At 52.0% G+C, this 16,772-nt stretch overlaps 1 protein-coding gene across 1 annotated transcript in view; it reads left to right on the forward strand.

Annotated features, from left to right (window-relative positions):
* Positions 1-11,534: 11,534 nt before the first annotated feature.
* The window catches only part of XPR1 (xenotropic and polytropic retrovirus receptor 1), a 109,328-nt gene continuing 104,090 nt past the window's right edge, over positions 11,535-16,772 (forward strand). The window contains exon 1 of the mRNA XM_082483869.1: positions 11,535-11,808. Within this exon, the coding sequence (XP_082339995.1) occupies positions 11,740-11,808 (69 nt within the window). The 5' untranslated portion in view covers positions 11,535-11,739. The remainder of the gene's footprint in view (positions 11,809-16,772) is intronic.

Raw genomic sequence — 16,772 nt, forward strand, 5'->3', positions numbered from 1 at the left:
TTTTTTTTTTTTAAAGAGCAACTGCACTGAGGGCCTGATCCTTCCTTCCACCCCCTCACTTTGGCAGGCGTGGGAGCAGGTTTGATGCAAAAGCACCCGTGGAGGTTTTAGGAGCCTGGCACGGAAACGCTGAGGAGGGGGATGCCGGGCTCAGAAACGCCGTGCCTGCTCTGCAGGATGATGTTTATTTGGTTGCTGGTCCCTGGCAGCCTGGCAGAGGACAGGACCAGTGTTTGGGGGGCACTGGTGCCGATGCCCTTGTGCTGGATGCACCAACCATCACCCCAGTATAAGCTGGGTCAAATTCGGCCCAATCTCCCAGCCCCTGGCTGCAGTGTGCACAAAACCACAAGCACTGCAGGCACCAAGCAGTGAAGAAAATCTTGCAGGACCCTTTCACCAGCTCTGTGTGTGGGTCAGCCCCACATCCCACGCTGGGATCACAGAAGCACAATAACAGGCTGTGACCAGCAGTGCCGGGCAGGGAAAAAATATCCCTGTATAATTATCATATCCATCCTCTGGTCAGCCTGGAGACCTGTCATTGTCCCTCTGCAGAGGGCAGAGGCCACTGTGCACACCAAACCCCGGGCAGTCTGGATGCAACATCTGAAGGGATCCCTGCGAGCTAAGCTATGATTACTTTTTTTTTTCCCCCACAACAAAAGAAGAAAGAGGCAATTAAGAGCTGGTTTGTTTGTGGCCATGCATTTTACTGGGGAGACACCTGTCTATGTAGAAAGGAGCAGGCTGTGGGCTGGTGTTGTGCATGCCCTCCTGAGGGCGAGGGGCATGAGGAGCTGGGGGAGCCCGGGGATGCTCCCCTCCCATGGCTCAGCCCCCAGCATGCTTCAACCTGGCACACATCACCTCCACTGCGGCAGAGCTGTGTCTCTGGTTAATAAATGCCCCCTCCTGACTCCTGAGCTCCACCAAGCTACCCGTTGTGTGTGTCTTTATCCCACTGTTCTCTTCTCCTTTGTCTCCCTCATCGCTTCTCCTTGGGAGATTTGCCTCCTGCACTCACACCGTGGGGGGAGAAGCCTCCTCACCATTGTGCCTCCTACCCATCCCCCTGTGGGAGCTCCTGTGCCTGGGGCACAGGAGGGACCGAGGGGGCACCCACTCCTGACCGAGACTTTGCCTTTGACAAACATCCCCATGGGGCACCGCGAAGCCCCCCGAAATCTGGGGACCCCCAGCCTGGGACAGGTTTTGCCCTTTGATGAAGCCTGGAGCTGCACGGGTGGCAACTGCCTGACAAAGCCTCCTCTCGGCAGGACACAAGGCTGATGGCCAAGAGCTTTTCTGCTGGCCCTCAAGATCACAAAGTCCTCACTGTAAAAAAACAGGCCATGCCGTGAATTTCTGGTAGGTGGCACACAAGTGCGATGCTTCAGACTATGTGCTTTATCCCACCTTCTCTTCTCCTCTTGCATCTATTCTGGGTCCTGCACTACAGAAGTCCTTTCACTGCTCTGGTGGCTCCCCAAACCCCATGTTCCCCATGCAGAAAGCAGACCCCGGAACACAGCTGCCTCCCTGCGTTGAGCAGAGTCATCATTCTTCCCTGCCCGGACCCACAGGCAGAGGGCTCACATGGGGCTTATGCTGGAGCAGTGCCTGGCTCATCACACAGGGGCAGAGTGGCATATGCTTGCCTTGAGCTATGATTTCCATCTGGAATATGGATTTTTTTTACATGTATCGCTACACATGATACTCGTCACGGCACCTGGCTTGCCTTTGCCCCTGCAGTGGGAAAGGGAGGAGGGGAGATGACCACCCACTGCTACCTCTCTACTCCACGCGCTCACTGCTTTAGCAGAGAGATGAAAAAAAAAAAACTGCTCATTTTTCACCCTGTGCATGTGTCCTCTGTTAGCAAGACAGAGCAAATACACACCCTACTCAACATTTTTGGGAGCTGATAGATCCCGTAGCAGCCGGGAGCCCGCAGCATGGCTGTGAGAGCCGTGCCCCCCTGTCCCTGACAAGGGAGGTAATTTCTGTGAAATGGAATCACAGGCAATGGGAAACCAAAATTCAATACTGGCTGGGGAGAAGCTGAACAAAGGGCTTATGCCCCAGCATAGGCAAGTCTCCCTCGCACCCATCACCTCTGCGGAGTTCAGCTCTGTTGCACATTTTACCTGCATTCATTATAGCACCGGGGCCGTTTGTTTGTGTATAATAAAGGGGATCTGGGAGAAAAGCATGTAATTAGCACATCCATCATATAGGTTTTTTAGATATCAATAAAACATCGATTCCCTCCTTCCATAAATTCGTGCGCCGTGGTGAATACAAATCAGTAGCCGTGATGGAAAAGGAATGCATAACCCCCCTCAAAAGTGCATAAATCTACCTTCTCCCTGGCATATCATTAAACCTCTTAAACACTATTGGAAAAACTCCTCTGCCAGGTGCCAAGCACTGCTCTCCAAGCATGCCCGAAGCCTTGCTGGGCAGTGTGGGCAGTGGGCTGGGCTGATAGCAGCAGTAAAGTGGTTGCAAAACCACAGCTGACCAGCAGTTCAAAGGTTGCAGCCAGAGCTGTGCAAATAGTGGATCTTTCCATGGAGAGACATATCTCACCACTAAGTTTTTTCGGTTTGGGGCAGTCAGCTGGAATTTTGTACAATATTTTCTTTTCTAAATGCAAATGAAAAACACAAGCAGAAATTTCAGTTTGGTTTGACCTGGAGTGTTTTGCTTGGTGTGAAACAAAAAGCCTCGGTTTTGTTTCACTTTACTCAGCCTCCTGCTCCATCCATCCTTTTTCCCATCTTTGTTCATGCATGTGCAAAAACTGCAGCAGAGCCCTTAGTTTTGAAACAAAACTCTAGGTATTATTCATTGTAAACAGCAAAATAAAAAGTCAATTCTAACAGGGTTTTTTTTTGTGTCTTGGTTTTGTCGTTTTTTGGGTTTTTTTTGTTTTTTTTACCTAAGATAATTATGAAATTTAGCTCACTTTTGGACGTTTCAGTTCCCCTGAAACTGTGTAGAGAAGACAGAGCTGAGGCATTCAGCAGGAAAGCCCATCTGAATTTCGGCTGCTGCAGGGCTGCTGCCTCCACGCTCCCCTGCCTCTTGCCAGGTCCCCCTTGTCTCACATCTCCGTGCGGCAGCAGACAGCGAGTAATGGCTCCGTTTGTCACTGCCCTGTCACTGCAAGGCCACAGACGTCCCTCATTTTGCTCTCCATCTTCCCCAGGCAAGGTCCTCTGCATCCCTCTGGTACCCCGGCTCCCAAATCCCCCGGCAGCTCCCCAGCTGCTGCGGCTGATAGCATCCCGGTGCCTACCTGCCTGGCACACACTGAACATCTCACAGACAGGAGATCCAGACCACGATGTTGGCCAAGAAGTGCCTGGCAGCAACCCGTCTGGGATGCTGCCCTCACCTGCAGCCCACCTTGGGGTTATCTGGGGCCACCAGCAGCATTTCTTCCTGGCGACCGCTCAGACCCCCTGTCTGTCCCTGCACAGCCCTGGGGCAATCTCTTTGTCATGCGCAAGGAGGTGAACACCAGTTGATGTGTTCAATGGTCTCTCCTTACTGGCGAGCATCCTGCATCCCTCCCCAAACTCTCCTTACTGGGGGCTATTCCCCATCCTACATCCTTCCCCGAAACCTTCCCTAAGCACTGCCTGTGGGTGACAAGCTCCACCAGAGACTGGAAAAACCTCTCCCAACCCCTTCCCCGCTCTGGTGCTGGCTCCACTCTCCCCCAGTGAGGAGCGATCGAAGGGAGCGCCTGTAATTGCAGCTGTCAGCAGTAACAATCACGGTGCTGCTGTTATAAATGGCTCCTGCCTGACTTTTACTTACAGATTTCCCTCACGTGATGCTACACACAAATCGTGCAAGGAAAAACCTGCACCGCACAAAAGCAATTGCACCTTCCAGCTCTGTGGAAGGAGATTTATGGCTTGTTTTGGCCATATAATTGAGCAGGCAGGGCTTGGATTTCAGGTCAGCACATCCTGACCGGGAAGGCTGGGGTGGTTTGGAGGAAGGGGGCACCTGGTGTCCCCTCCACATCACCCCGCCAGGTATGAGCCCAGGCATCAGAACCCCTGCCCATTTGCTGATTCCTATGTTGCAAGGGAAGGGTTTTAGCCTAATTCCTGACAGATGTATGATAAAATCACGACGACGTCTGGAGCCAGAGAGGAACTGCAGGAGACAGTGGTCTCAGGCTGTAGAGGCGACCCCTTGCCAGATCTGCTGGCGTCAATCAGAGGCACTGAGAAATGCTGGGGGGTTTCCGCATACGTGCGATTTGCAGCACCGGGACTAATTTCTAGGTCGAGGACAAAGCCAGGCTGTGTCCAGTCCACGGCTGCTGTTGGAGATCGGAGCCATTGTTCTCCAAGCAGCTGGCTGGGAACAGATGTGGAGTCCCCAGCACGAACGCAGCCCAGCCGCTCCCTAGCCCAGGGCCGGGCTGGGAACCCAGCTGATGTGCCGCCTCTCACTCTCTGCCCTGGTGGCACAAGGACTTTTGGGATGTGTTCCCACTTGCTTTAAATGATTCTTTCTAATCTGACATTTGTCCTGAGGTTGCAGGACCTGGAACTGTGTGTTACGGCACCTGCAGATGGTTCACACTCAGCCCTGATGCATAAGGGAATGACCTGGAAACACACGATTCCTTCCAAGACCAGTCAAGATCCTCCATGGAGAAACAGCTTAACCACAGCGCTGTCCCAGGAGATCACCAAATGAACTCACTGTGGACAAGGTCCGTCCCCTGCAATGCACTGGGAGCATCGTTAGGAATCAACCACCCTAAGGATGCTAATGATGCAGGGCTCGACGGTGATGCTTGGCGTCCAAGCAGCAGGGTCAAGCCAGGTTTGGCAGGAGTGGCTGTTGTTTTCCTAACATGGCCCTTGCAAATAGGAAGCCTGTGGCCTTTTGTGCACTTTGATAAGGTTCAGAAGTTGTTAAAAAACCACAAAGCTATGGCAGGATTTCCAAAAATTCCCAGGAAGTCCTGCCAGTGCCAGCTTTGGAGATTTCTGCCATAGCTATTACAGCACACCTCAACATCGCCTGCACTTAGCTTTTTGTTGCCATCATAGACGTGCTGATTAAGGGACACAGGTTTAGCACAGAGAATCGCAGCGACACGTCCTCTAGCGTGTGGTTACAACAACATGTGGTGTCACACAGGGGTATGGTCTACTCTCCTTTCCCAGCGGGGACCACTCACCAAACATGAAGCATCTTTGTACCAGTACCAAGGCACAACCCTGGCATTTGTCTGTCCGCAGCCCATCGGCTGCGGGGATGGCACAGAAAAGGGTGGTTCCCCCAGTCCTACCCCACGTCCCTGGATCCATCTGGCTCTGGAGCAGAGGGAGGGAGAGAGCGGCTTGGCGTTGGCCCCTGCCAGGGCAGTGGGAGGGAGGGAGCTGGTCGCCCGTGCAAAGGGCACGGTGCTGCTGCCAGCGCCACCCCACTGCTTTATTGTGCTTGTGGCAGCTTGGTGCCTGCAGCATCAATACACCGAGATGCGCTGATATCTCGTGTTTCCTCCTCGACCTGCTGTGACTCCGCCGTGACGGTGGTGTTGGCTGCCTGAGCCAGCAGCAGCAGCTTTGGGAACGCTGTTTCTTGTCTCAGATCACCTCCCTTCCTGATGTTTGGTGGGGTGCTGCCCCCCTTCCTTCACCCCCCTCGCATGGTGTATCCCCCTGGGAAGGGGCCAGCAGCCAGGATGGCGATGGGGAGGCAAGAACATGTTTAACAAGGCAAGCGAGGTTAGGGTAAACAGGACGGGGACGGTCTCAAGGCCACCTGGCACTTTACCAGTTTTGTCCCTTGGAAAACACCCCAAAGGGATAAGGGTCCATCCTGCCCCAGGGCACGGTGGGGTAATGCCATGGACAGCCGTGGAGAAGTGTTAGGGGGGGACAAATGCTGCGCACTCCCCTGTTGCAAGCGGAGAGGAGGGGGATTTAGCAGTAGGGCAGTCCCAGGGACAGAGCAGGGAGGGTAGAGGCTCTTCCCGGGGCTATCCTGGAAGCAGCCCAGGCAGCACCATGGCTCGGAGGAAGCAGCTCTTGTTTCTTCTCTAATTTTAGACCTTTTCGGGGTGTTCAGTTTTCTTAACCACCGGTCAGCTGCTGTCTTCTCGCACAAAGCAAGCATGCGTCAATTAAACCTGACACATATATATGTATTGGAAATGATCCAGGAGCAATCACTCACACGCCAGCGAAGGGCGTGAAACCCCCCATCTGCTCCCGGTTGTAAGGCAGTGCAGCCAGTCCCCAGCCCAGCCACCACCAGCACAGCTCCCCGGGGTTCGTCCCTCTATGGCGGTGGGGGACACTGCACCCCTCATATCGCAGGAACAGGGCTGGAAACAACCTGGCAGGGGCATCGTGACCTAAACCGTCTGGGCAGATGGGTTTTCTCTTACTCCCCGGATGAGTTTCTGAGCAGAACGCCCCTGCGATCTCAAGCAAAGCGGAGAGGACGCCTGTGAGCAGCGAGGAGCTGCCTCCTGCTTGCGGCCGTGCACACGTCGGTCATGAGTCAGCCTGGGAAAGGTCAGCCTATTCGGGGGCGTCAGGCAACAAACGGAGGCAGCCCGGCTCCCATCACAGGGCAGGATCCCAGCAAAGGGAAGCTGCTGCCACTTTGTTTTTTTTTGCTGTTTTTCTGCATCCCTACACGTTTCAGCAGCAATCGTGCCTCTACACGCGGGCTTGCAGCCAGGGGTACGTTGTTGTCCGACCTTGGGATTTTTAACATCAGGCCAGTTGACACTGGCCAAATCCTGCCCTGGAGAGTACAGAGGAGGTGATACATAAATCTGTCGGGGCATGGTTACTGCCCACAGACCCACATGCCCATGAGCTGGTGGCTGGGGACAGGGCTGCCTGGGGCTGGCTGTTGGGGATCTTGAGTCCTCTGTGATGGGCTCAAGTCCCGATGGATCAAATTCAGCCAGCGGGTAAAGTGACCCACCTGCAGCCCAGGCGGAGGATGGCACGTCCTGTCCTGGCAGGTCTCATCCTGGGTCCTGCTGAAATGGGGATGAAAGCATCATCTTACCCTGCTTGGAAGAGCCGTGGAGGTTATGGCTGCTGGGACAGAGCTTGGAAGAGCCTGGATCAGTACAGACATCCCTGCCACTGGAATCACGCCCATCCAGTGCATTATTATTGCCTGGAAATCACTGCTCTTCTTGGCTTAAACCTGCTGCAGGCAGCTTGCCTGGGTGTATAAACGTCCTAACTATTCCCAGTGGATTGGGCTGTGCTGCTCCCGGTCTGGCCCTGTGCACTGCCTCTGCCCTGGGGACTGAGAGCCCCCCACCTCCTGGTGCTCATAATCACACCCTTGTCCACCACTGGTACCCAGCGGGGAGGGAGAATATACGAAAAATCAATAGCTCCAGCTCAGGCTGCCGGAGGATTTGTGCATTTTGCACCACTGTCTCTGGGAAATCCAATATATTGATTGCATTTCTCAAGACCGATATTGATGAAGGAGATAATGTGAGTGTTCAGGGCTGGCCAGTGGATGCTGAGGATGTCCGAAGCCCAGGGCTGCTGCTGTATTGATCCTGGCAGGCAGGGCAGCATCTCCTGGTGTGATTTACTGAATTCCTTTGTTGTTCTGCACCAAGCTTGCCCCTGACCTGCTTTTACTTGCCTATTTATTTATTCCCCCCCTCCTTTCTTTCCAAGCCAATGGCAGTGAAGCTCCTACTCATCTCTCGAGAGCAGGAATCACCACCAGCGCAGGGCAGGGCGGTGGAGGATGCAGAGAGCAGCCATTCCCCTGGTGATGCCCCTGCTGCCTCCATGGAGCAGCTCTGGCCAGTGGCAAAAAGCATCTTTGCCAAGCTTGGGGGTACGCCACTGCTGCCACCTCTGTGGTCTCAGGCATTATTTGTTCCAGTTTTGATGGAGAGGAGATGAATTTATCTTCCCAGCTCCCCCTGACATTGACCCACACAGAGGTCCAGGCTCAGCATCTTCTGCTCTGCTCATGGGGCCAGGGAGGGTTGTGCTGCTAAAGCATCCCCTCTCATGACAAACCGAGCCTCTAAGCATCCAGGCATCTTAAAAGTCAGCTGCCTGGGGAGGAGGTGGGAAGAGAGATGTAGGAATGGTTGTCTGTGGGTGTCCTGCATTGTCTCCTGCTATGGAAAACCCTCCTCTTCGTGATTTTATGAATGCCATTAAAGAAAATTTTCCCTCTGCGAGATTCTTTTTCTAAAGCCTCTTTTGAAGACTCCTTCTCCCCAGCAATGCAGGATCTTTAAAAGAATAATTACATTTCTTTAAAAAACCCACCATGCTATTTATAAATTATTCTATATGCTCTCAACAAAGCAAGTGCCAGACTGCACTGGCGGAAAGCCCACTCCCGACTTCTCCTTGCTGGGTTTAAAAATGCAAATAATGTTGCTTTTATTTTTTCCCAGCTACAACAGCATGGGGGAAAGCCACAATGCAAACTCTTTCCTGGAAAAGAGCGAGAGATGAGGGGAATGTCGCAGCCTGGTGCAAGCGAGGCACGGGGACCAGGATCCAGACCCGAGGCACAGGGACCGGGATTGGCTGGGATCAGCATCCCTCCTCGGCTGGGATGCTTTCCTGCGTTCCCCCTGCCTGCCCTCCAGCCCGGCCACCGGCAGAAGGTAGCAAAGGCAGGCAGAAGTGGCCCTGCCTCTTTCATTTAAGGCTTCTCCTGCCCTCTCTTCTTTCCTGCCTCCCCCCGCCACACACACTCCCCCCTCACAAGCCCCTGGATGTGCAGAGCTGAGAGTTTTGAAACGTTTTGAGGAATGGGAAAGCCCCGAGTCCCAGCAGAGCAGTGAAACGCTCTCGTGATGCCAAGCGTGGTCCCAAAGCGCATCTGATAACGGGAGGCAGGGTTTTGCCAATCAGATATTTAACCGGAGCTGTTGCTAGAGAACATGGCAATGGTGAAGAAGAAGGAGTCCAGCCTCTGCTCTGCCTCCCCTGCTATCATCTGTCTTTGTTTAATACCAATAAATAGCATTTATTGGTATTAAATAAATAAATGGAATTTATTGATGGGTAAAATAATCTCTGAGGTACAAAGGGATGGGGGATCACTAGCTATTTTCAGTTGCTGAATTCGCAAGCTGTCGCATCAGAAGACATTCTATGATTATACATCACAGCACATATTTCACGCAATGCATCCAGCAAATAATAGAGGGGAATATTTATTTTTTAATCCGTTCTCCTCCCCCACGCCGCACGTTATCTCTGCAAGCCTGACGGTATTCAAAGGATCGAAGCGGCAAAGACCCGCCTCACGTCTGCTCCCGCTGAAGTCGGTGCCACTGATCGCGGTGGGAGCAGACTCAGACCCCGAGCGATTTTATCTCGTAAAAGCCTGCAAAAGTAACGCATTAAAAAGCTGGTGACCCGCTAAATGTAAGTCAAGCTGTGACATAGCGGTTAGTTCGCGCTGAGGTCAGTGCCGGGCAGGTTGCTGAGTGTGAAGTTTCAGACGAAGGGCACCGAAGCTCTATTCATTAAATGGGTTTCTGCAAACATAATTAAGAGATCGTATCAGTGAGCATCACTGCTGCATGCGCCGCTGTCGCTGCCGGGTAAATCTCCGTGCAGGTTAAGAGCGCTCGCAAATCAGAGGTCCCCGGGCCTGCGACAGGACCCCAATAAATCACCACAGCAAATGAGCTTGGCTCCTGCAGATGTCAGTAGGAGCGATGCTCCGGGCAGCTGCCTGTGGCGGTGGGGAGGAACGCTGCCGTGCCGAGGGACTGGCAGCTGGGACAGGATTGGCCCTGGTGTGGGTACAGGAAAAAGCTGAAAAGTATCATCTGAAGTTGTTCCGGAGGTTGGGAGGCTTGAAGGAAAACCAAAATTAATCGCAAACACAGCAAGTTCCCAAAATCTGGGAACTGGGGAGGGGCAAGATTAGGGCCACTGGGATACCCGGGGGTAACTGGGGGCTGAAGCCCCACTTCGAACGGCTCCAATTTGGTGTCTCATGCTATAACGCAGTGCGTACCAAACCTCCAGCTCCTGGGGCTGTCTGTATTTCGCGGCAGTGGTGCCCCTGCGTGGGTGGGCTTGCTCTTAGAGCTGCCCTGGGTTTCCCCGTGGTGTGCATGGCACCCGGCCAGTTGGTGTGATGAGTGGAAGGGCAAAGGCTTTTGTGATCATGCAACCTCTGGAGAATTTTCGGTTTGTTATTTTTTTTTCTTTTCCTTTCTCTTCCCCTCTTCCTTCTCCTTTGCACTGTCTTCTCTTTCTTTTCCTTCCCCCTGGCTTTTTGTGACCTGTCAGCCTAATTTCCCTCCACCCTCGATTCTTACTCATCTTTCTTGTGTCTTCTACTCTTCCCCACCATCTCCATCCTCACACTCTCTCTTTACCCTGACTGGTACCTCCCATCCCCTCATCCACATCCCCTGCCATCCACACCACTCTTCCTGCCCCACTTCTCCACATTCCCATCCCATCCCGTCCCGTCCCATCCCATCCCGTCCCATCCCATCCCATCCCATCCCATCCCATCCCATCCCATCCCATCCCATCCCATCCCATCCCCATCCCATTCCATGCCCATCCACATCCATTCCATTCCATTCCATTCCATTCCATTCCATTCCATTCCATTCCATTCCATGCTATTCCATTCCCTCCCCATCCCCATCCCCATCCCCATCCCCATCCCCATCCCCATCCCCATCCCCATCCCCATCCCCATCCCCATTCCCATTCCCATTCCCATCCCCGTCCCCATTCCATGCCATGCCATCCCATCCCCATCCCATCCCATCCCATCCCATCCCATCCCATCCCATCCCATCCCATCCCATCCCATCCCATCCCATCCCATCCCCTTCCCCATTCCATTCCCATTCCCATTCCCATCCCCATTCCCATCCCCATCCCCCTCCCCTCCCATTCCTACCCCTTCCCCATTCCATTCCCATCTCTTTCTCTCCCCATCCCCATCCCCATCCCGATCCCCATCCCCATCCCCATCCCCATCCCCGTCCCCATCCCGGTCCATTCCATTCCATTCCATTCCATTCCATTCCATTCCATTCCCATCCCCATCCCCATCCCCATCCCCATTCCTCCCCAAAGGTTTCAGGATTCAAACTGGGGCTGTCCCAGAGCTGCCATCGCTTATGGTGGGGCTGGGCTGGAGATCCTCAGGGACGAAGGTGACACGTTTGTCTTCAACCCGACCCCAAAACTGAGCAGAAAGAGTAAAACGAGGCGGGCCGTCCCCCGCTGGGGGCGCACCGGCGCCACCGCCCCCCCCCGCCTTCCCCGGCCCGGCGGGCGGGGGCGGGGCCGACCTCCCTCAGCCCCGCCCCTCCGCCAGGCCCCGCCCCTCCCCGCGCGGCAGTGGGCGGCGGCGGCGGTTGCCGTGGCGATGGCGCCTTGCCGGCGGCCGGTTGGCTGTCGGGCCGGCTGACGGCTGGGGGGAGGCGGCGGCGGGGCGGCGGGACGGGGAAGATGGCGGCGGCGGCGGAGGAGGCGGCGGCGGCGGTGGCGGGGCGGCGCTGAGGAGGCCCGAGGCGGGCTGAGGAGTGGCGGGGCGGGCGGGCGGGGGCCCATGTGTGGCGGCGGCTCCCCCCCGCCCCCCACTACCGGCGGCGGCGGCGGCCCCTTGGCAGCCAAGCGCCGCTGAGGCGGCTCCGCGGGAGCAGAGCGAGCGCGGCCCCGGCCCGGCGGCGGCAGGATGAAGTTCGCCGAGCACCTCGCGGCGCACATCACCCCCGAGTGGCGGAAGCAGTACATCCAGTATGAGGTAGGGCCGCGCCGCCGCCGCCTCGGCCCGCTCCCCCCGTGCTGCTGGAGAGGGGCTCGGCGCCGGGGCTCGCCGCGGGGGGGGGGGGGGCGGTGTGAAGCCGGCCCCGGTCCCCCGTGTCTCCACCGGGGCAGGGTGGTGGGTGCCCGGGAAGCGCCGCCCGGGTGTCCTCCAGCTGGCCGTGGGAGGGGTGGTGGTGGTGGTGCGAGGCATCTCCCCTGCCCGGCGGCGGTGCCTGCCGGCCGGCAGCTTCCCGCGCCTTTCCTCGGCGGGAGGAGGGTGCGAGAGCAGCGGGGTGGGAGATTAAGGCTCTCGCCGTCCCCAAAAGCTTGGGAGCACTCGGAGGAAAAGCGCTGGGTGGCCAATTAATTAATTGTTGCCCGTAACCTTTTGGTGCGGGACAAAGGTCAGAGGCTTGGGGGATAAAAGACATATTTTTCTTTTCTTCTTTTTTTTTTTTTTTTTTTCTTTTTCTTTAAATAAAGTCTTCTGCGAGATTTCTGGAGGAAACCGGTGTGTTTGTGCGTGGCATGTGTAAGGCCGGGAGCCCTTCGCGGCTCTCCTGTGTTGGCGGTCCCTTAAGCCCGCCATAGCGGAGGCGTGACAGGCGGCGGGGGGACGGCGGTGAGGTGCCCGTCTCCCCGGCATCCCCGCCGGAGCCGGCCGGCGGCCCCTCCGCAGCCCTGGGCGCAGCCCCGCCGTCTGTCGGTAACGGGCGTTTTTCAGCACCACCGCCAGTTCTCCGCAGCCGGCAGGCAGAAGGAGGGGGTGACTTTGAGAGGCGGCTCTCGGCGCTCCGGCTGCGGCTCCCAAGGGCGAGACCCAGGGGCGAGCTGCCTGCCTGGCCAGCACCCACCGCCTTCGAGCCTTCCCTTCCTGCAAGCGGTGCCCTGTGAAGGACCACAGTCGGGTTTGGTAATGCCAACAGCTCACCCCAGCGACTCGGAACAGGGCAGTAAACCTGGCATCGATATCCTTTTTTTTTTTTTTTTTTTTTTTTAAATAAATAAGGCCAGTGAGGCTTTGCATCTCGCTATTCCATACTTGATTTCAGGTGAACCGCTTGAGCCAGGACATTTATGAACACTGTTTACACAAAGTTCTGCTGCATTAATCATGAATTATTTGCAGAATACAGCTTTTCAGTTTTTATTATGCCAGCTTTCTAAAGGTCACACTGATTGCTTTAGTTTCAGATTTCTCATAGGGGTGTTTGACTTTGGTTTAACAAGATGAAGCTCAAGGTGGTTATTTGTAGTAAAACCATTTCCTATTTCAGCATTAGCAGTAAAAGTGGTTGTTGCTAGTGATGTTGGTCTTTTCCACAAGTAATAATTAAACCCAGACAATGGAAAGCTGCTTATAGGAGAGCCATGATCAGCAAAACTTCTCGACTGGTTGAGTCAGTCAAAACTGTACAACATTTGTTATCATTTGAAGGCCTGTATTTTCTCTCTAGGACTATAACAGCAATTTATTTCTAGTACCCCTGTTAATCTCTCTGCATTTGCAAGGAAAATCTCATTTACCTTAGCTTGCTTTGTTATAATGTTGAACTTGAAAAGTTTATATCTGCCCTTTTGACTGTTCCTTTGTTTTCTTCTACCTGACTGCAAAGGAATGGATGTTTAAATAAAAACTGCAGTCGGGTTTGACTTTAGAACAAAATTGTGATCTCCTTGAATTATGCGGAGAACTAGATGACCAAATAACACATCAGTCTTTGAGAAAGTAGAAATCCATTGTCTTGTTAACATAAAGTACCAGCTTAGCTCTGCATCATGTCTCCAATGGGTTATCCGTGCAAGAGTTCTCAGAGTTGTTTCCTGTTCCTGGAGACAGAAAAACTTGGATATCTTCCTAAGAGAAGGTTTGGAGGTGAGTTGGAGGGGAATGCAAGAAGGAAATAGAAAGGTGAAAGATTTGGCTGCCTGCTGACCAGACAGATGTAGAAGGAGGGTAAAGGAGACCCAGTGAACTATGACACCTTGATTACTGTGTGAAGAACTTTGCTGTTTATTGGCCACTGTTTTCATTATAGGAGGTTAATTTTCAGATGTTTTAACTAGGGCAGTATTATTATGTCATTTTCCCTTCCCCCATCCCAATTTAAAATAAAGGAAGGTTTTACTAAAAACTTCATTCAAGTGGTTATTCTTTCTAGGCTTCAAGTAATCTCCTCCTTGGATAGATAACTTAACGTAGAGTGAATTAAAATAAAAACCCCACCCTCCTTTTTAGTGATAAGTTTCAAAACTCTTTGTTTCCCTTGTTGTAGCTGGCTGAATGTGAGTCAGCCTCCTGCTCGTGCATATTACAGTAATGGAATAGTCTGGCATTTATTATTCAGTAACCAGTGGTCGGTCGTGTGGGTGCGGTGCATAAAAGGCCAGCGCTACCTTGGTTTACCTGTTGATTATACTTGAGGAAAAAAGCATACAGCCCTCCTTTTCAAGAAAAATTCTGAGGAGTTGATTACCAAACGTAAGGCCAAACAATGCTTGTTTCACTTGTGTGCAATATTGCTTACAGCATGCATTGTAGTAAGATTTTTAAAAATTGTTTGTGTATTTGATAGCATTACAATGTTTCTTCATCTGACAGTTTATATCTTCTCCTTAACTAAGACAGTAATCAAGCGCTTTTTCCGAGTGAGAGATCATCTTGTGTAGGTTTTTAACTCTGAAAAGATTATTCCGGTTTCCAGGGACTTCCCATGTCAAGTTCAAGATGCTGATGAAAGGGCTAGAAGGTGGTATAGAAATTGCTTTCTTAAAATCATACTGTGTCATAAAGCTTACATGTAGTCATCTTATTTTTCTACTCTGATATTTGTAGTTATTTCCATTGGAGACCAGGTAACTCATGCAGTCAGTCAGCCCCGAAGTGTGGTAAGACCCAGGTAACTTGTGAGATCCTCACCAGATGATGTGTCTCTGGTTTGATGGGATGCACAGCGAGCGTGGCTGTGAGGAGCTTTGCCTTGCATAAGCTGCCAGTCAGACTACGAGGAGGGTATAATCTGTTGCTGATCATGTCAGGGAGAAGAATGAGACTGTTGTGTTTTGAATACCTGAAAAAGTAGTTTCACTTTCAGATGGTCTTCAACAATTTACAGTCCTCAAAGTTCTTACCATTAATGCGATCTTTCCCTCCAACAATAATCTGTTTAAGTACTATAACTGTGCTTGTAGGAGGTATGGAACTTGCCTGGACTTAGGGCAGATACTCAGTCAGTGGAAGAGCTTTAGAGAGAAAAAAAAATCCATTAATTTTCTTTAAACAGGCAAAAAGAAGATATACTTTGATAGCTAAGCCTTAGATTCTTATTTTCTTTCAGGAAAAGCTCTGCAGTGACCGTTACTGTACATCTGCTTTTTGAGAAAGAGCACTTGGCTTGTAGAAAAGAGGAGAAATGATGACGTATGATAGTTTCATTCAGCTTTTCGCAAAGACATTTGCCATGACTGAGTCAACGTTAACACAGAGCTTTACACAAACCTTGATTGACTTGATTCGACTTTACATTCCAAATTTCCATTCTAAAGATTGCAAGGAAGCATGCGAATTTTATATGTCATGTTTACTACACAAACTCCATTCCCAGCTGAAGATTCTTGAAACCTAAGTCAGTGCAAATGATCAGGAGGGCTTTATGTGCGGATCAGCGGCAATAACGTAATACATAATCCCAATGTAAAGGGGCATTTTTACCGTTGAAGTACTGAGTGTCATTATCAGCCTACCCCCGGATGTGTTCAAGTTTAAAACAATATATTGACAAATGCTTAATTTGTGGAAATGCTTGTTAATTATGCTAAATCCTAAATATACCAAAGTTTTAAACAACTTTGGTCCCAATTGCAATGTCTGTCATGCAAAAACTTCCTAAAACCTAGGCTGCAGGTTTTCATACCTGCTGCCTTCTCTGTGCAAAGACTGTAGCAGAGGGGAGCAGTGGTTTTAGGGGGTGTGTGCCAAGTCTGTGGGGTGCTGGCTGCCTCGCACACCTACCTGGGGACTCGGCTCCCCCAGCTGCTGCGTCGGCAGTGGATCTTGCCGTGCAATCGGGCAGTGATCCGTGGATGTGCCCTGACTTGGCAGTGGGAGTGAAAAGGTTTACTCACCTTGTTTTAGGGGATCTGGCAGCGTATTTTCTTTAAAGTTAAATTATTGCTGCGGAATGCACCGCTTCAGTGCATTTCTTGTCTTAAAATCTGAAGTTTTGGACCATTTGTTTACTCTTCAGTTCCTTTGGTGTAAAGGAAGGAAACAAAATCCTGTCTTTGTGTGTCAGACAACAGAATTCTCTTTTTCACGTGGTCAATACTGAACAAATTAAGGTAACTCTTAGATGAATTTCAGCTGATGCTTTTTTGCTAAGAGCATGCTTCACTGCATTTAATGCACAAGTTTTGATACAGGGAAATGGTTGGGTTGCTAGTCCTCTTTTTATCCGCAAATCATGCTGCAGATTTCCTTTACTCTTGTGTCCATCTCCAGAGTGCTTGTAGGAGAAAGAGGAGAGTGGTGCGCTGTCTGCTCAGACTTCTAAACATAAGTGTACGTCTGCATGTCCGGCTGATGGAAACTCAGTGGACTTTTACAGTTGCCAGATGGTAGTTTTGTGTCAGTTAATCAGGCCTGAATTTGTTTATCTGGATGCAGGAGTCTGATGGTGTTTTTAAAGAAAAAGCGCCTATACCTTTTACATTGCAGCATCTGGGGAAGAAGGAGAATCAAAACTTCATAGGAGAGATAGTTAAAAGGTACGAACAGGTGACTTCCCTTTTAAGGAGACTCCAGGTTTTAAGTACGTTTGCCTTTGGAGAAGAGAAACAGGTTGCTAAGTTTTAGAAATCATTTCTCCGAGATACAACCTCCATCAGGAAGTAGGTGGGGAAAATGAAACTGATAGCTGAGGTAGCCTGCTTGCCTTCGGAGTCTCTCTCCGAGAAACAGGC

Source organism: Vanellus vanellus (assembly GCF_965231255.1).
Source record: "Vanellus vanellus genome assembly, chromosome: 5".
Taxonomy (NCBI): domain Eukaryota; kingdom Metazoa; phylum Chordata; class Aves; order Charadriiformes; family Charadriidae; genus Vanellus; species Vanellus vanellus.